Source organism: Phoca vitulina, unplaced genomic scaffold (genome assembly GCF_004348235.1).
Source record: "Phoca vitulina isolate PV1807 unplaced genomic scaffold, GSC_HSeal_1.0 scaffold7, whole genome shotgun sequence".
Lineage (NCBI taxonomy): Eukaryota > Metazoa > Chordata > Mammalia > Carnivora > Phocidae > Phoca > Phoca vitulina.
The window spans coordinates 70,722,426-70,745,094 of record NW_022589710.1 but is presented as its reverse complement, the minus strand read 5'-3'; the positions used below and the strand labels follow the sequence as shown (position 1 = coordinate 70,745,094).

At 60.5% G+C, this 22,669-nt stretch overlaps 2 protein-coding genes across 3 annotated transcripts in view; one reads left to right on the top strand and one right to left on the bottom strand.

Moving 5' to 3' along the window:
* Positions 1-3,446, top strand: part of LOC116632789 (protein AHNAK2-like) — a 15,264-nt gene extending 11,818 nt beyond the window's left edge. The window contains exon 9 of the mRNA XM_032404708.1: positions 948-3,446. Coding sequence (XP_032260599.1) covers positions 948-3,446 — 2,499 coding nt within the window. The remainder of the gene's footprint in view (positions 1-947) is intronic.
* Positions 3,447-6,900: 3,454 nt separating this feature from the next.
* On the bottom strand, positions 6,901-14,006 carry PLD4 (phospholipase D family member 4). Of its 2 annotated transcripts, XM_032404673.1 has the most exons (10): positions 13,892-14,006; positions 11,885-12,084; positions 10,906-11,089; positions 10,605-10,725; positions 9,941-10,068; positions 9,160-9,360; positions 8,323-8,462; positions 7,998-8,163; positions 7,824-7,920; positions 6,901-7,344 (listed from the first exon to the last, which is right to left on the bottom strand). In XM_032404673.1, exons 1-10 carry the CDS (start codon positions 13,916-13,918, stop codon positions 7,142-7,144), a joined length of 1,467 nt encoding a protein of 488 aa, XP_032260564.1. In that variant the 5' UTR covers positions 13,919-14,006; the 3' UTR covers positions 6,901-7,141. The 2 variants fall into 2 exon arrangements, with proteins under 2 accessions (XP_032260564.1, XP_032260565.1); XM_032404674.1 differs by lacking the exon at positions 9,160-9,360.
* Positions 14,007-22,669: the final 8,663 nt, after the last annotated feature.

Genomic DNA, 22,669 nt, shown 5'->3' with positions numbered 1-22,669 from the left:
CCAAACTGGACCTGAAGGGCGCCAAAGGGGAGGTGAGCGCCCCCGACATGGTGGTGTCCCTGCCCAGTGTGGAGGTGGACGCCCAGGTGCCCGGGGCCAAGCTGGATTCATCCTCTGGGGAGGTTGAAGTGTTTTCCAAAGCGACCAAGTTTAAATTTCCTAAAATCAGCATTTCCTCCTCTCGAACCTCCCCCAGTAAGACTTCCCTGATCTCTCCAGAGCTTGACACACATGATAAAGATACCCATAATTCGCTCTCCTCAGGCCTCAGAGATCCAATTGTCTCTGGTGGTGATCAGCATGCTCTCCATTTGGAAGGTGATGTCGCCTTGTCAGTTGGAAAAGATGGAGAAAAAAGCAAAAGCAAAAAATCCCATTTTAAATTGCCCAAAGTCTTCTCTCCACCAGGGAAAGCAGCTAAAGGCTTTGTAGCTTCTGCAGAGGAAACTGAGGTCCCTTTGCCTGTGAGGGCCTCAGCGTCCCCCTTAGAGTCAGGACATGGGGGGCCCCAGGGGACGCCTGCGGCTTCCGTGGAGACTTCCCTGCAGGTGTCCAGGCTGGGCTGGCTCAGTGGTCCCCATGGGGAATCGTCCTGCCTCAGTACCAGTGAGGGTGTCACACTTACAAAATACCAGGTGACTGTCCCCAGAGGCCCCGTCCCCTCCGAGCTGCCTTGTGAAACCCCGTCTGGGTCCCAGGCGCACTCTCAGCTTCCCAGCACGGCAGGTGCAGGCGACCTCCTCTCCAGTGAGAGCATTCTACTGTCCCAGCCTGACGGTCACACGGGCCCCGCGGACACTGTATTTCCCGAATCTTATGGCCGGGTGACTTTTCCTAAATTTCATCGACCAAAGTTCCGGCTGTCACTGCCAACATCAGCCGCTGGAGTGGTGGAGCCTGGAGCTGCTGAGCGTGCGCCCCCCACGTCCCCCCCGCTCGCTGCACAGGGACTGGCCTCCTCCGCGGAGGAAGCCACGGCATTCCCAGTGCCAGACGGTCATCTGCCCCCTGCAGGTGTCCCTGCGTCCATGGTGGCGGAGGGACAGGCAGGCACTGCGGGGACATCGGCAGCGGCCCCAGAGGGGGCCCCAGCTGAAGGTGCGGGGCGCAAGGGCCAAGGCAGGCCCATGACAGCACCGGGGCTCAAGCTCCCCTCCTTCAGCTGGTCCCCGAAGAAGGGGGTGGAGTCCAAAGCAGACCCTGGACACAGCCCGGCTGTCGCTGCAGATGCTCTGGGCGGCCCGCCCGGCGGTCCCGTTACCCCCGCAGAAGCTGGTGCGGACGCGTCTCTCGGGAAGGACGGGGAGGCGGGAGCGGTCAGGACACCAGCCCTTGCCCGGCTGAAGGTCGCACCTCCCGGAATGGAGGCTTCCACATGGGGGGCCGGCCTGCCCCGGGGAGACCCAGGCCTGGCCCTTGCCGGCCCCACAGACACGGCCGGCGGTGAAGGAGGTGTTGGGGGCGCTGACGCAGCCGCAGGTACCCCAGAAGGGGCGGATGTGAGCCTCCACCTCCCAGAGGCCCCCGTTCCTAGCTTGGGCTTTGTCAAACCTGACCTCAGCCCTGGGGGTGCCACGATGGAGGGGAGCCTGTCTACAGGCCGCCTTCCTCTTCCCAAACACGGCCTGTCCCTCAGGGACAGCACCCAAGAGCACGGGCCTGGGGACAGCTCAGCAAGCCAGCTCTGTGGGGACGTGACGGCCTCCTCGGCGGAAGACCCCCTTCAGCCATCCCCGGCGGTGGGGAGCCCAGGGCGGGATGCAGCCGTGGCAGAAGCGCCGGCGGGCTCCAGGGAGAGCTGGTTTAGGATGCCCTCGCTCCGCCTGCCCGGCTTCGGACGCGCCCCCAAGGAGCGGGCGGGCTCTGCAGGGCTGGGGGCTCAGAGGCCCGCGCCCGTGGCGGCCGGTGTGCCAGGGGAAGGAGAGGCCGCGGCTGAGGTGCGGAGTGCGGATGCCCGTGCGCCTACGTCAGAGGTGGACGTTGCTAAGGGGCTGTCAGCTTCCGAGGTCAGGGTCCGGCCAGGCGCAGGCTCCCTGCCCCTCCAGCTGCATGCGGCGCTTGCAGAGCCCTGTGTCCCTCCAGGAGAAGCAGGTGAGCCCCCTCTTCCTGGAGCAGCAGCCCAGGGCCTGGGCAGAGGGGCCCAGGGGGCAGAGGGGCCGCCTTCCCAGCCTGAGGGCCCTCTCAGACTGAGGGCTTCCAGCACGGAAGTGCCGTCCCAGGTTTCCGTGGTCAACGTGGGTCAAGTCTGGGAAGACTCTGTGCTACGTGTCCAGTTCCCCAAGTTAAAGGTACCCAGGTTCACCTTCCTGGCCCCCGGCTCGGAGGCTGACGTTTTCGTGCCCAGCGTGACAGAGTTGTCGTCCTGCCCGCAGAGCGGTCCTGACACGGCCCTGCTGGAACAAAGCCCTGGCGGGCGGGGCACCAGCTTCCCGAAGGCCCCCGTGGCCCTCGGCCTCTCCTCGGAAGCTGCCCCCGTTTGTAAGGTCAGGGTGCACATTCAGGGCACAGAGGCTGCCAGCCGCCAGGTGGCCGTGCACAGCATGGTGACAGCCGGGTACGCCGAGCTCTCAGGGCCCGAGGCCTTTCCCACCCAGATGGTGCAGGAGTCAGAGGTCCCCGCGTCGGAGACCCAAACACCTTCCTACGGGGTTTCCTTGCTAAAGGGGAGGGTCCCAGAACCCCCCACGTGGGCTCAGGTGCACCTGGTGACCGCAGAGTGCGGGCTGGGGGGGCGCCTTCGGGAGGCTCGGGAACCCGTCCCAGGAGCAGACCCCGTTTCTGGAGACCTCCAGCCTGACACCGGAGAGCCTTTTGAAATGATCTGTCCCAGTGTAGACGTGCCGGGACCGCCAGCGTGTTCATCTGACCTTCACTCGGGCCACGGGCATGCAGACAGCTGTTCCGACGAGGAGCCCGCGGAAATCCTCGAATTCCCGCCGGAGGAGGGCCAGGAGGCAGAGGCGGCCCAGGCTCCCAAAGGAAAACCTGAAGGGATAAGCTCCTCTGGTCTGTTCCGGTTTTGGCTCCCGAGCATCGGGTTTTCTTCCTCGGCCTCCGAGACCAGCGCCGATTCCCAGGCCGATGCCCAGAGACCGGCTCCTGTGCAGACCCAGCCCGAGGCGCGGACCCCTCCCTCACAGGAGAAGGGGGGCTGGTTCCGATTTCCCAAGTTGGGGTTCTCCTCCTCCCCTACCAAGAAAAGCGAAAGTGAGGAAGAGGAGGTGAGTTTGGCCGAGCAGAGTCTCCAAGAGGAGGCAGGTACCTTCTACGACGCGCGAGAAAGCTTCTCCCCGGAAGAGACAGGAGCAGGGGAGCTGGCAGAGGCCGCGGGCGCCAGGCAGGGCTCCGGGACCATGGTGACCTCCACGGCAAGAACCGAGCTGATCCTGCTGGAGCGGGACGGAGCCGCCAGCCAGCAGTCTGCGCCCAGGCCCGCCACCAAATGAGGGCCGGGAAGGGGTGACTGTTCCGCGGAGGACAGACGCCCGCACCAAGTCCCGAGGCAGAACCCCGGCCGCACCGAGCTCCCATCCCGACCACGCTGGCGTCCACGGCGTCCACCGCACTCCCGGCACTGAGACGCAGGACACCGGCCGGGCCACCGCCACGCAGCCCTCCGCCGGGGGTGGGGGGCCCGAGCTGCGGAAGCAGGGAGGCAGCCCGACAGCCCAGGCGCCAGGGGCCGCCCAGGGTAGGGGTGCTGTGCAGGCTGCTGGGGTGAGGTCTCCATGAACCACGCCTCCAGAGACCCACCGCAGTGCCCAGCGCAGCCGGGCCGTGCCCTCGGGGACAGGGCGTTAATGGCCGTGGGTGTAGACGCAGTGTGTGCCGTGGCCCCATGCTGTCCTGCTGCTTTGGGCCTCATCGTTTCCCTCGATGCCAGGCAGAGTCTGGTGCCTTCCAGGAAACCCCACTGCCCGCTCACTTGTAAGGAGCGCGCTCCCGTGCCGAACGCCCCACAAGGCGAGCCTCGGGATCCCCGTGCAGACAGAGCCCACGCCGCGGAGCGTGGCGGCTGAGCCGGCTTGCTCCGTGGCCACGTGGGCCGGGTGAGCCGGAGGAGGTCTGCACCGTCCCGTGCTCGCACAGCCCCCCACGTGCCCCGTGCCCCCCACTGCACACGCTGCAGCCAGGCTGCCGGTAGAACCCCCCTCCATGGACAATAAAGGACAAGACGCATCCCACGGCACTGGCTGCGAGGTCTTTTTGTTTCTGCGCTTGTCTCGGAAGCCGAGGAAGAAACCCGATGCTCCACTCACACTCCCAGAGCTAACCTCTCCCGGGCTGCCCTAGAGGAGAGTTGGGGTGACTCTTAGAGTGGTCCTCTGCCTGTCGTGGGTCAGGCAGCCAGAGGAGGCTCAGGCCGGGAGCTCAGAGCGAGGCCACGCTGTAGGGACACGGCACCGTGCCCCGGGGAGGGCAGCACAGGGACGGAGCAGGGCACACGTCCTTGGCCGTGACGGGGACCCCTCTCGGGGGCTTCCTTCCCCTCCTCCCAAGCAGGGCCCGGGAGCAAATCCCCAGGCTGGGTACCCAGTCTCCTCCTCTCGGCCACCCTGCGGCGCTCCTCCTGGGCCCACCGCTCGCAGCGTCCCCAGCGCAGCCTGCCCCATCCCCCCCGGCCCCGGGGGCTCCTGGTGACCCGCTCCTCTCCCTCTCAGGCTGTGGGTGCTGCAGCAAGAGCTGGGCCGTGAGCCCCCCACCCGGTGCCGCCCCGGCAGGGAGAGCAGAGGGCTCCCCTCCCACTGTGCGCACGCCGTGCCCTTCCCTGTGGCTGACGGGGGAGGGCACCCACACTAGGGGATGTGGAATCCTCGGGAAAATGGGCAGTTCATGATTGACAAAGGGGAAGGAAGTCAGTGGGGTGTTTGTCCCGAAGTCAAGTGAGACCAGCACCCCCAGGCCGAGGCTCCCGGCCTGTCCCGTATGTCAGACAGAGGCGGCGAGTGCCGTCCTCCTGGGAACACCGCCGTGGGGGTCTGCCTGGCTCCGGGGGCTTCTTGCCTCGTCTGAAGCTGGAGTCAAGGCCTGAGATATTGGGGCCTCGGTGCTGGAGGCAGGAGGGCAGCAGAGTCTTCCCCCGCGGCCTCCACGCTGCGTCACGGCGTCGCCACGGGCCGGCAGCCAAAGACCGCGCACATTTATGACCTCCCGGTTTCCATGGATCGGGAGTCCACGCCCCGCTTAGCTGGGTCCTCTGCCCAGGGTCCTGCAGGCTACAGTCGGGGTGTGAGCCGGGGCTGGGGTCTCATCACCTGTCCAAGTGCGGAAGGAGCTGCTAGCCCCACTCGGTCCTCGCCCGCTGGATGCCAGAGGGCCGCTGCGTCTTGCTGGCCGCTCGCGGTGCCCTGCGCGGGGGCCTCTCTGACGGAGCGGCCACAGCCTAGGCGCTTGCTTCATCCAGCCAGCAAGGAGCGGACTCCCAGCAAGACACGGCGACAAACGTATGTCGCACAATCAGGGCTGGGACGCTCTGGCTCCTTTGCGCGTTCTATTGCTTACAAGCAAAGACAGGTTGTGCCCGCCCCACGGGGAGGGGGTCACACAGGACATGGGTTCCAGGGGGCAGGGTCGTGAGGGCCATTTTAGAGTCTGTCCGCCGCGGCCCAGAAGGAGTCACGTCAAGGCACCCCGGAGGGCCTCTTGAGCCTCATCAAGCTGGGTCTCCTGTGGGAGGGTCTGCTTTGGAACGGGCCTTCGAGGCTGCCACTGGGTTGTGGCCACCAGCCCCTCCCACTGGTGATGGCCACTGGGCCGTTGGCTGTGGTTTTGTTCCAGCGCGGCCTGGAGCACGGAGCCCTGCAAGCTCATGGCGACTGGCCCGGGGACAACGCCGCTGTGGGGCCAGGACCAGAGAGCAGGCTCCCACACGCAGCCCTGGAGAGCACCGCGGGGCTGTGACGGCGTCTCCTCCTGATGGGCGTAGCTGCGCGGGCCACGGGCAGGGGATGGGAGCCGTGGCGAGCTGCCACAGTGGCCCCAGGGCTTGGCTCGGCCCAGTGCAGCTCACACACAGACCAGCTCCCAGGGGCAGTGGATGCCTTGCAGGGCTGCATGGGTCCACGGCACCCTCTTCAGACCCTTGCAGGTCTGGGCAGGAGGGCAGGCTGGGCTCAGGGACCTTCTTCACTAACAAGGATGCTGACGGTAGGGGGCCCAATGGCAGCCCATCAGCTCACTCTGGGGCAGAGAGGACTTAGGGGGGCAGGGAAGAGGCGCCCCAGGATGTGGGAGAGCAGGACCCTGGTATGTACTCGATTAGCTCCCTCAGCACCCAGGGTCCCTTGGGCCACTGAGCTGGCCCCAAGCTCCAGCCTAGGTGGGCTCCACAGGTCGCATGGGCTCTGAAGCCTTGGTCAGAAACCAGGAGTCGAGAGAGGCCAAGGCATGCTGAGACAGCTTCTGACCCAGCAGAAGGGCCGGAACCCAGGCGTCCAACAGGATTCAGATCCTGCCTCTGCCGGGCAGGTCTGGGTGCGTCCCAGGACAGGGTCAGCTCCAGCAGGTCTGTATCGAAGTCCCCACCCAGCTTGGTGCCAGCACCCCACCCCCCAACCCCTGGCTCAAAACCGGGTTCTCTCGACTCTACGCACAGTGCTGACCACTACACATGGTCCTTAGGGCCACACAGCAGCCCTGCACCCACCTCCCCTCTCCAGGACCCGTGCCCACAGTCCTGGGCCCCCCTGTCTTAGCACCTGCCCCGGCCCCACCCCCCGGTCCCTGTGAGTGGGGACTGGGCACCGGCAGACACCCAGAGCAGGCTTGCCCCGCAGCCTCACAGGGTCAGGGCTGCAGAACTCCAACCTGGGCCCAGGAGCAGCGGATGCAGCCCATGCTGGCCTCACACAGACAGGCAGGGAGGTGCTGGTGTATTCTAAAGCCCCCTTTGTGGGTGGGGATTGTGGGTCAGGAGGAGCATCCTGGAAGGCTGTCTGGAGGGGGTGGGGTGTAAGAGGGGCTAGTTCGGGGCCTGGGCGCAAGCAAACAGTCTGCACCTGCCAGGAGCTGGGAGGTCCTGGCCCTGAGCAGGGCTTGTGCGGACGGGCCGCTCGGAGCCCCAGCAGGGGGACAGCTGGGGAGGCGCAGCGGGAGGCGGCATCCACGGGGAGCTGGGGCCGGGGCTCAGACGGAGCTGCACTCAGCCCTGCCAAGCACAGTCCCGGCCCTGGGCTCGTCCGTCCAGGCGCACGGCATAGCGGGAATCCCAGTCTCGCTCGAACAGGCGGCGCAGCTGCTCTTGCACGGTAAGCGTCCCTGGCCGGGCGCTGGGGGCCCTCTGGCTGACCACCAGGCCCACCCCCGAGGTGCTGCTGAAGTAGTCTTCCGACCAGTTGGAGGTGCCTGGGGGCGGTGGATGGGGAGGGGTCCCTGGGTGACCGGGCTCCCCCGGCCCCTCCGCAAGGCCCAGTCGTGAGGCTCAGCCGCGCTCTGGGGACAGAGGGGCACAGCGGCCATCCCGCTGCCAGAAACCCCAGCCGGGGCAGCCCCGCAGGGGCAGGAGGCCCAGCTAGCTCTCCACGCGTGTGGGGCTCCTGACTCAGTGTCCTGAAAACTCAGTGCTCAGGACCTCCCACCTGCCCTGGGTCCTGTGCTGGTCCTTAGAGGCCCCTGCAGACGCTCATGCCCTTCAGCAGCCCCACTGCCCTGAGGGGTCTGTGCTGGATATAAGAGCAGTGTCCCCTTGAGCACCCTGGCCTGGCCACTGCTTGGGGGGTCACGTCCCCCTCCTGTGGGTTCATGTGGCCTCCGTGTGTCACGTGCACGGGCTTGGCGCCCCTCAAAGACTCCGGGTCCTGGGGCTGCGCCACCCGGCTGCTCACCTATGTAGGCCGCCTTCTCTGTGACCATGAACTTGCTGTGGTTCACCCTGCTGAACGGAATGTTGGAGTGATTCCCCACCGGCACGATGAAGACTTTCTTGGGGGCACAGAGAGGGAGCTGTCAGGAGGGGAGGAGGCCGCCTCCCCAGCCCGGCCCGGGGAGCAGGTCCTCACCACATCCACCGAGACACCGGCCGCGGGGTTGCTGAAAGCCTGCAGGGACCGCAGGTCGGGGAACATGCTGGGGTCCGTGTGGGGCCAGCAGCTGACCAGCAGACGCACACGCACACCCCTGTCGAAGGCGGCTGTCCGCAGCGCAGTGTCCAGCACCGGCCAGTACCTGCGGGAGAGCGGGTCAGGGTCCTTGGGCCAACAGGGGCCCTGCCTGCAAGCCGTGGGTGAGCGGGGGTCCCGGCAGGAGAGGAACCGTGCCAGGAGCTGCCCACCCGCACAGCGGACCTCCACCCCCCGGGGCCGCCGGGGTCCTGCCCAGACCCACCTGGCCGGGTGGCTGAAGCGCGTGGTGGGGAAATACTCCATCACCGAGGCGTAGATGAACTCCCTGGCGCCCCCCATCACTGCTAGCAGTGCTTCCAGGTCCCGGGTGCGGCCATGAGGGCAGAGCATGGGTGGCGAGGCCTGTCCAGGGAGAGAGGTCCCTGTGACCCCAGCATGCACCCACCCTCCAGCATGTGGGAACGTGGAGGAAGACAAGAGGTGCTCCCTGGGGAGGTGGGGAGAGAGGGGGAGCGTCTACACAGGGGCCTCGGGGCTGCCCTCAGTCTCGGCAGGAAAGCCTGGAAGCGGGCAGCCCGCCCCCCACCCCAGCTCCAGGTTGGTCTGATTTCCTGGAACAAGGCAGCTGGCTGCACCAACAAAGGCTTCTGTGTCTGCTCAGGTGCTCAGGCAGGGCCCCCCCGAGGACCCCCCCCAGCTCTGATGCTGGGTCTCCAAAGACCAGCCACTGGGGCAGCTGGAGGGCTGTCTGCTCCCACGCACCAGACGGAGGACCAGCCTGCCCCATCCCCCTTCCCTGCCCAAAGACCCACAGAACCACTTGATGAGCTGGTCCTCCCCGGTCCTCCCTGGTCCTGAGCTGAAGCCCCCCGGCCCCACCCAACAGGGCGCTTGGAGGCCCCCTCCCGGGCTGCCTGTCTCCCGTGGATGGCATGTCCTCTCCTGGAGCGGTGTCCGCGCACACCAGCCTGCTGCTGGCCGGGGGACCGCGGCCGGGTCCTGGGCCCTGACTCCCCAGGCCATTGCCCTGAGGCCCCGGCGGGCACCGCGGCGGGGCACGGCTCCTGGGGCTCTGGCAGGCCCCCTCAGCCCCTCTTACGGAGAAGTAGGCAGTGGTGGGCACCCCGTCAAAGCGGTCCCGGAGGGGCTGGAAGCGGTTGATGTGGGACGAGAAGTTCTGGGGCCAGGCTCTGGGGAGGACCGCCTTTGGCGCCCCCAGGACCCAGTAGGTCTGGAAGGTCTTCTCCAGGTCGAGGGCCAGGCGGCTGCAGTTATAGATGATGGCGCCCAGCTCCTTCACCTGCGGGGGGACAGGGTGGCGGCTGCGGGAGGAGGCCCCCGCCGGGCAGAGCGCGGCCCCCCACACTGGCAGTCCGCCCACCGCAGTGTCTCCTGCCGGAGTCACAACACACAGTGTGCTTGCGGGAAGCTATGAGGTGGGGGTGCCCAGGGCACCCTGCTCGTCTTGAACACCATATGCCAATGATCAAAGCAATGCATGCTTGTTACCACAGAAGTGGAAAATGCATAAAAGAAAAATCATTCTTCCCGTCCCTGTCCCACGACAGACGCAGCTGCCTTTTCCGCCACCTTTCTTGGACTGGTTTTTAATGCATTGCTTTTCCTAAGAGGGATCGTGCTTTGCAGTCTGCGTGTTTCCCTGGGTAAAGTGGCTGGAACATCTTTGCGTGGGGTTAAATGAGATTCCCCGGGGTGAGCGCAGTGGCCGTGTGGGACTCCGTAACTTCCTGACCCAGGCTCTGGTTACCTGCAGCAGGGTGACGTACCCAAGGCTGCACGGGACATCGGGCCAAGGCCCCGGGAGCGCGGGCAGTGGACGGGCTCCGGGTGGGTCTCCCTTCCCCGGACTCTGGATTCACCTGTGTCAGGGCCCGCCAGTCCATGTTGGCACTGCCCAGGTAGATGTGCCGTCCATCCACGACCCAGAATTTGGAGTGCAAAACGCCCCCGGTGAGCTTCCTCATGGGCACGAACCGCACCTGGGCACCTGGCCAGGGGTCAGGACCGTGTGGTGAGTTGGCTCTTGGGTACCAGCTTCACGGCGAGCCTGAGTCCTCGCGGTGGGTCTGCTCATTTACCCTCAGGGCAGTCCTGCTAAGCCCAGGCCATCATCGTCCCCTCTTTCCAGGTGGGGCAACGGAGGCATGGACTGGCCCAGGACGCCTCGGGGCAGCCCCGCCCCAGAGCCCGGGGTTATAAGGATTGCTCCCCGGCTGAGCTCCCAGCCTGAGCCCACCCACAGGTCAAAGCAGCTGGGCTCAGGGGGCCCCGAGACCACCCTATGCTCTGCCCCATGGAGAATGACCCTCTGGCTCCTTGGAACCAGCCCTGGGTGACGATGACTTCAAGCATGCCACCCTGGGCCCCTGTGGGCCCTGCCCTCCTGGTGAACCAGGGGGGCACGGGTGGCCTTTCCAGGCCTGTCCCAGGCAGCTCTGTGCTCCTTCCTTGTCCCATGGCGCCAGCAGGTCAGGTGCCATGCTTCCCCCCAGGCCCAGGGGCCCAGGCCGGACAGGCACCTACCTCGCGCCGCCAGGACCTGCAGGTCCGTGGAGTTCTTGGCCAATGACCGGCTGCTGGTAGCCACAACCAGGGAAATGTTCTTGTCCAGCAGCTGCTCCAGCTTCTGTAGAAGGGCCTCCCCCTGCAAGGCCAGGCCAGCCATGAGGGGTGACCCCCTGCCAACCTGCCAACTAGGAAGGACCCAGACCTCTCCCGGGAGGCCACCCTGCCCACCCACAGCTCACAGAGAGATGTGCCCTGGCACCGGATGGGGCGGACGGCCTGCAGCCGTCAAGTCGGGGTGGGGAGGGCCGGGGCATACCAGCTGGGAGGACGAGTCGTTGACCCCAATGTCGGGCCCTGTGAGGGACCAGTAGAAGGAAGCCATGTGGATGCTCTCCTGGGCGGTGTCTAGCAGCTGCAGCCAGGCCTGGGCCAGGGGCTGGGCAGACGGGCGGCCAGCTGCGGAGGGCAGGTCCTGGGGGATGCTCTCCACAAGGACAAGCCTGCAGAGAGAGCCCATGGGGCCTGAGCAGAGCACAGGTGCCACCAACCTGCCTCATATCGTCTGCTCTGTGCCCACTGGCCAGGCTGGAGGGGTCGCTGCCGACACGGGGCCCGGGCCCAGGCCAAGGGCACATGACGGGGAGCCGACTAGACTGGACAGGGCAGGTGTGAGCTCAGCCAGCCCGCTGGGGGCGGTGACACCCAGGGGGGAGAGCCAGGGAGACAGCAGGGCAGGTTAGGGGCCCAGACCCCGCCCCAATCCCAGGTGGGCCCTGCTGTTCAAGAGCCATTGCTCTGAGCAGAGATTTGGGTCTGGGCTGCCTACTGGTGGGGAGACCTTTGGAGGCGGCCCAAGCTGACCCCGAGGAAGGGCTGGACCAGGAGGTGGTGGGAGCCCCTCTCGGGCTATGCGGGCTGGCCCATGCGCAGGACTCCCCCCCCACAGCAGGAAGCGTGGGAAGGCAGGCGGTCCAGCAGCTGGGAACAGCAACGCCACCCCTGCGATGGGAGAGCTGAGAAGCCACGAGCCTCAGCCCCGGCGGCACCCGGCTTCGCAGCCTTGGTGGAGCCCCCAGGTGGCAGCCTGTGTTTGTTGCAAAGAGCACCCCAAGTCCACCCGACCTCCACCCCCGCCCCAGTCCATCTGGGCCTTGGGGCCAGCCTTCCGGGCTAGCTGCACCTTCCAAGAGGTGGCAGAGGGCCGTGCTTATCCCGCGGGCAGGTCCAATGGCGGAAGCTCGTGGAGGGGCAGAGAGCGCGGCCGCCCGCCCTGCAGATCTGGCGGGCTCACTCACCGGCAGGAGTCCTGCGGCTGCTGCCCGGCCTCCCCTCTCTGGGACTCCCAGGCCAGGCTGGAGCCATGGCCCCTGGACCCGGTGGGCCCTTCCCCGGGGTGCAGCTGGCCGCAGGTGGGGGGAAGGTGCACCTGCCACAGGACGTAGGCGAGAGTCACGGCGCCAAGCCACAGCATGGCCAGCGTTCCCAGCATCTGCAACTGGAGAAGGGTGTCACCATGGGGTCCTCGATGGGGGGGCTGGGGTGGCCCCTCCAGTGCTGACGGAGACTGTCCCTCGCTCCCGGGGAGGGCCAGGTATGCCGGGGGGCCGGGTGGGCAAGGGACAGGGGAAGATGGCGCTGATGTGGGGGGGGTCAGGTGGCCTGGGACTGTCCCTCGGGGGCCCCCCGAGACAGGGATTGGAGAATGAGGGCAGCCCTCTGGTCTGGCTGGTTTCGTCCTCGCCGCTCTGGTGCGGGGTTCTGCGAGGCTGCAGAGCCCCCTCCCTTGGGCCCCCCCATTCTGCCGCGCCGGCCTCTCTGTCCTGTGGGCAGTGGGCTCTGTGGAACAGGGCCGGGCAGGGGCCACTGATGCTCTCTGCGGAGGTCTCAGCCCTGACAGGGCGACCGGTGTCACCCGCAGTCTCGGGCCCAGCGCCAGGCTTCCCCCCACTGCCCCCTGGGCGGCCTAGCCTGCAGGTGGTGACTCTGTGTGGAGCCTGGAGCTGGTGTGTGTCTGTGTGTCCGTCTGTCCCGGCCCCCGGGGCTGTTTTCCCCTCTCTCGGTTTCCCTCTCAGTGGGCATCTGGGTGTCTGAGTCTCAGTTCCTGCTTTTAGCCACATGTGTGGCGAGGCCCGGAGCCATTTCTGCTTTCAGCCGCGTCCTCCTTACGACCCGTAAAAAGCCGCTTCCCTTCCCAGGGCTGGGCCCCCCGCCCGGCCCCCGGCAGCCCCCGCCTGGGATTCTGGACCCCTCGTCCTGGCTGGGAAGGCATGGCGGGGCCTGAGCTGGGACCCTTCGCTGCCGTGCAGGGGTGCTGGGGAGCCCGAGGTACTGTGTGGGGCTCCCCATCTGCAGCAGGACGCGGCCCCCTCAGGGCAGTTGCTCCCACAGAGAGCTGGAAGCCAGGCAGTTTCCCCGTAGTGACCTCAAATGTCACCGTGAGCGAAGTGCCCCCGAGTTCAGCATGCCCCCCGGGGGGTGCAGGGAGGGGCCTGAGAAGCCAGAACAAGGCCTCAGGCAGAGCAACGAAGCCCCCCCAAGAGGGGAGCCAGGATGCCCCCCACCCCCAGAGGGGAGCTCAGGGCCTCACGCTGCTCCCCTTCCTCACGGAAGAGCCACGCTCAGGGGGCCGCCCCCCACCCCGGGGCTTCATCAGGCCTTTGCTGGCTCTCAGAGAGGCGGTCAGTGTGAAGCCCGGGGCTGGTGAAGGGGGCACCAGGGACATCCTTGGACTGGCAGCTCCCCCCTGTGCCCCGAGTGTCCCAGGCAGAGGGCAGGTCAGAGCCCCGCAGCCCCCATCTGGGACTTGGAGCTGTCCCAGGCACCTCCTCGACCTCCGATGCCCAGAGCACATCCGCTCCTCCTCTTGGCCCCTGGGAACAGCACTGGGGCCGGGGGAGCCCGCCCCCGGGGCAGCCCTAAGGGGCTGCGGAGCTGCTCACGCACTGCAGCCCCGGCAAGCCCGTGGCCCTGGGCCGGGGCCGGCTGTGGGGAGAGCATGGCCCACTAGCTGCCAGCCGGGACCCTGCAGACATCAGAGGTCACGGCTGCAGGCGTGGAACTTCCTGCCCTGCGGAGCGTGGGGTGAGGCTGCCAGGCCCCGGCTGGGGCAGACGGCCCACTGTCAGCTTGCTGGGAGGCCCGGAGGCCTGGTGGTCCCCGCGGCCCAGACTGGAGGAGGACCGGGTGGTCTGTAGGCCCGGCCGGAGGCTCTGTGATCCCCTGGGCCCGGGCTTGCTGGCAGCTGGCTTCCCTGGGGCCTTCGGCCTGGCTCTCCCACCCGGCCCCGGGCTCCCTGGACTCACCTCTGGGGGTCCTGCCTTGGTGTGCATCTCGCTCCAGACACAGACTGCAGGCCCTCGGCTCTCTGTGCGGGCAGCAGCCTCCGGCGGTTGCCTCCACCCCCAGCCCACCTGCCTCCTCTCTGCAGCCTGCTGCTTCCCCTTCTGGCCACTTCCTCTTCGTCCTGAGTACCTCCCTCTGCACCCCGGACAGACAGACATCTGGAGCTGGGTGGGCCAGCCAGAGGGTGGGGCTGGGAACTTTCACCTCCAGAGAAAATCTCTCTCCCTGGCCCCATCTCCCAAGGTGGAGGCATTCTCTAGCCACAGGCCCGGGCGTCGGTTGGGCTCAGTGTAAGCCAGAGACCAAAGGAGCCTTGGCTTGAACAGGATTGTTCGTTTCTCTCTCACGCTAACCAGGTTCAGGGGCCGGTGGCCTAGAGACTGTATTTGCTTCACAGCAGTGGGGGGCCGGGTCCCTCCAGGCCCCTCCTCAGGAATCCTAGCTCCCAATACCTAGGGTTGACTAGCAGCCTCGTGGCCCCACAATGGCTGCTGGAGGTCAGCCATCAGCTCCGTGTTCCCAGGAGCATAGTTCTGGCTTCCCTTAGTCTGTTCAGGCTGCTATAACAAAACACCACGGACTGGGCGCCTTGTAAATAGCAGACATTTGCTCCTCACAGCTCTGGGGGCTGGGAGTGCAAGGTCAAGGCGCCGGCAGGTTGGGTCCTGGTTCTCTCCTTGCTGTGTCCTCCCAAGAGGGAAGGGCTGGGGGCTCTCTGGGGGCTCTTTCATAAGGCACTAATCCCATCACGAGGGCTCCACCCGTCTGACCTGGCCACCTCCTGGAGGTCCACCTCCCCTCCCCACGGAGTCTCTGCTCCTCTTCCCTGCTACCCGGGCGCTGGGAGTGAGGCAGAGACGGCTCGTCCTGCAGGAACGCCATCCGGGGGCGGCAGGGACCACAGGTCCTGCTGATTCTCAGCTCCCCAACGAGTGAGTGACGCTACATCTGACTGTTAGAAAAATGTGCTTCCGGCCTTGCTCCCAGCAAGCACCCAGGGCTAATGCTCGGGCGCCTTGCACATTCCTGGTTCCTTATCAGCCTGCGCCTGGGGGGCACAGACCACTGGTTTCCTGCGTTATTCCCACTGCATCTGCCTGGCCAACAGCCTTCGGTAAGAAGTTTCCAACTCAGCCGAAACATTACAAGGGCTGTCTTTCTTTTCTTGCTTTTTAATTTTATTATCCACCCTCCCCTGTTTTATCAAGATGTAACGGACATATAACATATTGGTTTCCAGGGTACAACATAACGATCGAGATTTGTATATACTGCAAAATGACCACCATGAGGGGGTCGGTTAACACCCGTCGCCTCACAGGATCAATGTTTTTCCTTGTGATGAGAACGTTTAAGACGTGCTCTCTTGGCAGCTTCCCAGGATACAGGACTGCGCTCACCGCATTGCCCATCCCATCCCAGGACCCCCGGATGACGGAAGGTGTGTCCTCACGACCCCTCGTGTTCTCCCCCCTCCCCCGCCCCCGGCACTTGCCAGTCCGTTCTCTGTATCTGTGAACTCGGTTTTTTCAGATTCCACACCGCGGAAGTGATCATACGGTATTTGTCTTTCTCTCACTCAGCTTGATTCACAGTATGCCCTCCAGGTCCACCCACGTGGCAGGATTTCTTTCTTTTTTATGGTTGAGTAGTATTCCACCGTGTGTGTGAATACACACCACACTCTCTTCATCCATCCGTCTGCTGATGGACACGTGCATCGTCGTCACGTCTCAGCTGCTGTGGATCACGCCGCAGCGGACATGGGGGTGCACGTCTTGCTCGGGGACCACAGCAAGCTTTTCTTCCCTGCTTTGGGTTTGTACTTATATCTCTTCTCTCTTACATGGAAACTTTTGGTTCCTAACATTAATATAATTACTTATTAGCTTTGGCTTATAACAGGTTTAACACAATTTCCAAGTAACAATTCTAATATCGCTACAAACAATAATACTACAAACTGAAATTTAAGACTTCTCTGCAAGGGTTTTCTTGCTGTTGTATCTGACCAAGGATGTGAAAATCAAGCACCATGTTCTAAAGTCAGTCTTTTAAAACCAAAGCGAGAGGCATCACGATGCCTGACTTCCAGCTCTATTACAAAGCTGTCATCGTCAAGACAGCATGGTACTGGCACAAAAACAGACACATCGATCAATGGAACAGAATAGAGAGCCCAGAAATGGACCCTCAGCTCTACGGTCAACTCATCTTTGACAAAGCAGGAAAAAATATCCAATGGAAAAAAATCTCTTCAATAAGTGGTGTTTGGAAAACTGGACAGCCACATGCAGAAGAATGAAACTTGGCCATTCTCTTACACCACATACAAAGATAAACTCAAAATGGATGAAAGACCTCAATGTGAGACAGGAATCCATCAAAAGCAGCAACCTCTTCGACATCGGCCGCAGCAACTTCTTGCTCGACACGTCTCCAAAGGCGAGGGAAATAAAAGCAAAAATGAACTATTGGGACTCCATCAAGATAAAAATCTTCTACGCAAGCAAAGGAAACAGTCAACAAAACTAAAATGCAACCCACTGAATGGGAAAAGATATTTGCAAATGACACTACAGATAAAGGGCTTGTTTCCAAAGATCTATAAAGCACTTCTCAAACTCAACACACAAAGAACAAAGAATCCAGTCAAGAAATGGGCAGAAGACATGAACAGACACTTCTCCAAAGAAGACATATAAATGGCTAACAGACACATGAAAAAATGTTCAACATCATTAGCCATCAGGGAAATACAAATCAAAACCACACTGAGATACCACCTTACACCCGTTAGAATGGCTAAAATTAACAAGACGGGAAACAACAGATGTTGGTGAGGATGCGGAGGAAGGGGAACCCTCTTACACTGTTGGTGGGAATGCAAGCTGGTGCAGCCACTCTGGAAAACAGTATGGAGGTTCCTCAAGATGTTAAAAATAGAGCTACCATGTGACCCAGCAATTGCACTACTAGGTATTTACCCCAAAGATACAGATGTAGTGAAAAGAAGGGGTACGTGCACCCCAATGTAGGGTATTATGCTAAGCAAAATAAGCCAGAGAAAGACAATTATCATATGATCTCACTCATATGTGGAATTTAAGAAACAAAACAGATGAACATAGGGGAAGGGAGGGAAAAATAAGATAAGATGAAATCAGAGAGGGAGGCAAACCATAGGAGACTCTTATCATAGAAAACAAACTGAGGGTTGCTGGAGGGAGGTGGGGGGATGGGGTAACCGGGTGATGGGCATTAAGGAGGGCATGTGAGGTAATGAGCACTGGGTGTTATATGCAATGGATGAATCACTAAATTCTACCTCTGAAACTAATAATACACCCTATGTTAACTAACTTGAATTTAAATAAAATTTTCAAAGAAGAAAAAAAAGAAAGTCAGTGTTCTTCCCCAGGTGAGCATCTACCTGGAGCGGGTTATTGGGTAAGGCATGAGACCTGTTTTCCTGGTGGATAATTAGGAGTCCTCTTGTGCTCTTCTGCTGGCTCTGTGTTTATCAAGTCTCCAGATGTGTGTGGGTCTTCCTTTTCTCTTCCACTGATGTGCTCACCCTGGTGCCCAAGCGGTCCTGCCCCATCCCCGTGGCGCCCGCAAAAGCTCCGGGACCAGTAGACCAGTCCCTCCCCTTCACTAGGACCACCACGTGCTTCGTACACATCCATCGAGATAACCCTATATTTTCCTCCTTGAATCTGTTAATGAAGTAAATCAGGGATTTTCTCAGGTTAAATTAACCTTGGGGTCCTGGGATAGCCCCATAAGAACCGTGACCTACATTGCGTGCGGTTGGATTGGCTTCAGCAGTAAGGGATTTCCAATTGTACATCTGTGCTCACAACTACCGCTGGTGACACGTCGTGTTTCCCTTCACGCGTCACCTGGTCTTTGTATTTAAATATATTAGAGTCCTAGGGGCGCCTGGCTGGCTCAGTCGGTTAAGCCTCCAACTCTTGATTTCTGCTCAGGTCATGATCTCACGGTCATGAGATCCAGCCCACACTGGGCTCCACACTGGACATGGAGCCTTCTCAAGATTTTCTCTCTCTCCCTCTGCCCCTACCCCACCACTTGAGCTCTCTTTCTCTCTCTCAAAAAAAAAAAAAAAAAATTATATTAGAGTCCTAGAATGAATTGGGTATGCACCCTTTTATTCCTATATTTTGAACTTTGTAAAACAGGCTAAAATACTCTTTTTTAATTTTGGTGGAACATGGAAATCTTAGATCGTTTACATCTTTGTGGGAAGATTGTAAATTATGAATTCAATTTCTTTAATGGTTATAGGACCATTCAGGCTCTCTGTTTCTCTGAGAGCCAACTTTGGCAAATCACATTTTTCTAGGAATGTGTCCTTTTGTTTAACGTTGCAAGCTGTATTGACAAAGGTTATTCACAATGCTTGCCTTCCTAGCCGTTCACTCGGGCATGTCCACAGGGATGACCCCTTTGCGTTCCTCAGACTGGCTTTGTGCCTCTTATCTTTCTTCCTCGGTCACTGGAGATCTTGCCAGAATTTTGGTGATTTTATTTTTTTTCCAAGAAATCAACTTTTATATTTTTTGTTTTCTCTCTGTTATGGTTCCATTTTAAATTTGTTCCCGTTTTTCACCTTTATTACATCCATTCTTCTCCTTCCCGTCATATGTTTCTGTGGCTATTTTTCTGCCTTAAGCTGCGTGTTTGGCTCTCATTTCCAGCTGTTCCTTTGCTGCTACAAAGTGCCTAAGGGATCCGTTTTCTGCAGATCTCTGCTTCCGCTGTGCCCCATGATCTCCTATGTGACTCGGCCGGTATTTACTTCTGAGTATTTTACATTTTTTACTGTTCTTTCTTTTACCTGTGAATGATCTGGAAATCTGGTTTGGGGCACCCGGCTGGCTCGGTTGTTGGAGTGTGTGACTCTTGATCTCAGGGTCGTTTGTTCAAGCCCCATGTTGGGTGTAGAGATTACTTAAAAATAAAATCTTAAAAAAAAAAAAAAGAAATCTGGTTTAAGATTTCCGAGTGTATGTGAAGCTCTTTCTTCATCACTGATTCCTAGTTTAATCGAGTTTGGGTTAGAAAACAAGGCCCGCGCGGCACTACATCTTTAACGTTGGTCAGGAACAGGCCTCGTGTGCACATGTGTGCTCAGAATCTGTAAATGTGTTTGAAAAGAACGCACAGCCTCCGCTGGGGAGGGTCTGGGGTCTAGATCCATCTTTAAATCCAGCTCACGGATGTGCTTTCAAATCTTATACATCACTTATTAATGTTTCGTCTCCTCGGCCCAGGAATGACTGGGAGACTGTGCCGGTCTGTGGATTCCCACGCACACTCCTGCTTCCCGCGGTGAAGTCTACACTTCGGTGTCTCTGCTTTCCCCGACTAAACCACCTGTCACCATGCTCTCACTTTCCCTCATAACAGCTTCTGTCTTAAAATCTATGTTGTCCGATTTTAATTTAGTTTAAATTTGTGTGCCTTTTTAAAAATATCCTTCTACCTTAGGTTGATGTGCCTTCTTGAATTTCAGATCTGTGTCTAGTAAGTAACAGAGCTGGAATTTAATTTTTTATTTTTATTATTTTTTTATTTTTTTAAGATTTTTATTTATTTGACAGAGAGACACAGTGAGAGAGGGAACACAAGCAGGGGGAGTGGGAGAGGGAGAAGCAGGCTTCCCGAGGAGCAGGGAGCCCGATATGGGGCTCGATCCTGGGACCTGCGATCACGACCTGAGCCGAAGGCAGACGCTTAACGACTGAGCCACCCAGGCGCCCCTCCAGGCACAGAATTCTTGACAGACAGTTATTTTCCCTGGAATCCGAGGTCCTTAGGGTTCTGTTATTGCTGAGAACTGCCATCATTCCTGTGTAAGGGATTTCTTTACTCTGTGGTTGTTTTTAAAACATTCTCCTTGTCTGTGGTGTTCTTCGCTGTTACTAGGGTGTAGCTAGGTGGTTTCCTTTTTTTTTTAAGTTTATTTATTTAAGTCATCTCTACACCCAATGCAGAGCTCGAACTCATGACCCCGAGATCAAGAGTCACACGCTGTATGGACTGAGCCAGCCGGGCGCCACCAACAGTTTCCTTTTCTGATCCCGTGTGGCAGACACCGCATGTGCTCCCCGTGCCTACGGGGCGTGCTCGCCCGCTTGCCGGGGCTCCTGCAGCTTCTGATGCGGGGGCAAGCTTTCTGAGTTAGACTGAGGAAAGAAGGAGCTGACACCGAGTCCCGAGACCCAGAAGGTCCCCTTTATGATGAAGCCGCCCCCCAGGTGACCCCTGATGCTCCCACATCTTCAGGGGTGCGGTCCGACTCCCTGTTTTAATCGTGTCCTTGCAGGTGAGGTCTGGCAGGACCCCACACGGGTGGGAAAGGTTTACAGTTTATTATCCTCACAGCCCGCACGGGACCCCAGGGCAGCGCGGGGCTTGGGCACAGGCGGAGGGGGCAGCTGGGAGCACTGCTTGCCCGCGGTTTCTGCGGGAAGGAGAGCGGGGCCGGGGAGCAGCCTTAGGCTACGCATGCCCCTGGGGAGTCCGTGAGCCTGTGTTCCCCGCGGTGTGAATGCGGAGCTTACAACTCTCTCAAGGCTGCTGGTGTCCATCGTGAGGATCAGTTTGCTTGGGGCTGATTGTAATAAAACATCAGTTTATAGAAATAACAAGAATGGCTAATTCACTGCAGCCCCCTTGGTCTGGTGTGGCCTCTCCACAAGTCCGTGGGCTGCACACCGGGCTGCCCCCATGAGCTCGTCATCCGCTTCACCCCACGTCTACCCACGGGCCCCCTTCACACAACAGAGTTTATTTCCTTTTGTTTTTTACCCAAAGCGGAGGTGGACACAAACAGGTTTCCGCAAGTTCATTCGCCGGCAAGTGGGTTGTCCACCTTTGGGTGCTGATGGGGAGAGTGGTCCTCGATCACTCCCAGCGTTGGGCAGACCCCCCAGTGTCGGGCAGGCCCCCCCAGCTGGGGCAGAACCCCCAGCATCACGCAGATCCCCCAGTGTCGGGCAGGCCCCCCAACATCGGGTGAACCTCCAGCATCATGCAGATCCCCCAGCATTGGGCAGGCCCCCCAATGTCGGGCAGGTCCCCCAGCATCGGGCGAACCCCCAGCTGGGGCAGAACCCCCGGCATCAGGCAGACCAGGGCCTAACCGGGCCTCACCGAGCCGCAACCGTGGCCCCAGCCCAGCCAAGGCGTGCTCCGTGGAGTCTGGCAAAGCATTTGCGTGTGTTTTCGTCATCCTTTATCCACGTCTTGCTCTTCGAAGTCCTGAATCCACCACGTGGCTGGAAGCAAACTCCCTTGCCTTCCCCTCCCTGGCCGGCCACCCTGGCATCTAACGGGATGCTGGGCTTTGAGCCTGCTGCTAAGTGTTCTCTCCACCCTCTGAACAAAAGGAACTGTGCTTCCAACAACTGCCTCGGGGATTCTGTTCATTTACCTCTGGGGTGCCAGCCCCCCTTTTCTGGGGGATGCTCCCCAGTCACTGTCATGGTCTCCTGCTCAGGGGCTACTGAGATGTGCCACCCATTTACCGGTTTCTTCACTCCGTGGGCTTGCACACCCCTCCTTCTCCAAGCTCAGCTCCCATCCTTCCTGGATTCTTGCATCCCGGCTGGGAGAGCAGGAAAGCTCCAGGCTTCACCGTCCGAGAATGTCTCTCCCTCACTCTGGAATGATGGTTTAGCTGGGTGACAATTCTCTTCCGGTCGCTGAAGGTCCCGACCTCGGATGCGGCTCCCCGTGGAGGAACGGGCGTCCGTCCGCCTGCTGTCCCTCTGAAGGCTGCTTCTCTTACCTCCGTTTGCTTTGAAGGTTTTCTCTCTGTCTTGGGTCTTCTGGGTTTCAGCGTGGCGTGTCCAGGTGAGGATGGTTCTCATCCACCTACCTTGGGGCTTGGAGCTCTTAGTGGAGGATTTATGCCTGTGATAATTTCTAGAACATTCTCAGCCGTTATCTCTTTGGCTATGGCCTCTGCCTATTTTCTGTATCCTCACATTGTGAAGCTCAGGCGAAGTGTGTGCTGAGCTACTACGCCCCGCATCCTGCGCCTCCGACTCTCCTGCCCTGCTGCGGGTCTTCACCTCAACCTTTGCATCCTGCTGACGTCCAGCCGCCTCAGGTGCGTCTTTAGCTCTGTTTACTAGCTGCTCGGCATTCTCTGAGGTTTCCATTTCTGACCGCAGGTTTTTTTCTCCCACCCAGAGCCTGGGAAAGAGATGAGCTTCCCTGCTCTCTCCCGGGGCCCTGGGTAGGGTTCTCTTACCCTTCTCCCTGTGCGTACAGCCTTGAGGACACTCAGCTCTGAGCAGGATTCTTAATTTCACCTCTGCTCCTGCTGGGCACGAGTCCTCTGTCCTGAGTGCGTGTGGACAGACAAAAAGTAATAAAATTGGTAGACCCCAGCAAGACTGAGCAAGAGAGAGGGAAGGTATGAATCACCACTATTTAGGGTGAAAATGAGAGCACGGAAACAGGTCCTACAGACACTAAAAAGAAAGCAAGAGAATATTATGAACAATTTTATGTTAATACATTCATTTTCCATTCCTCATTACTGTTTGAATTCTTACTGCAGTATAATGTACACATGTTGGAGGGTGCGGATTTTCAGGTGTACAGAGCTGATGTGGGGAACAGAGTTGGTGTGGGGAACAGAGCTGGCAGGGGGAACAGTACTGGTGTGGGGAACAGAGCTGCATTGGGGAACAGAG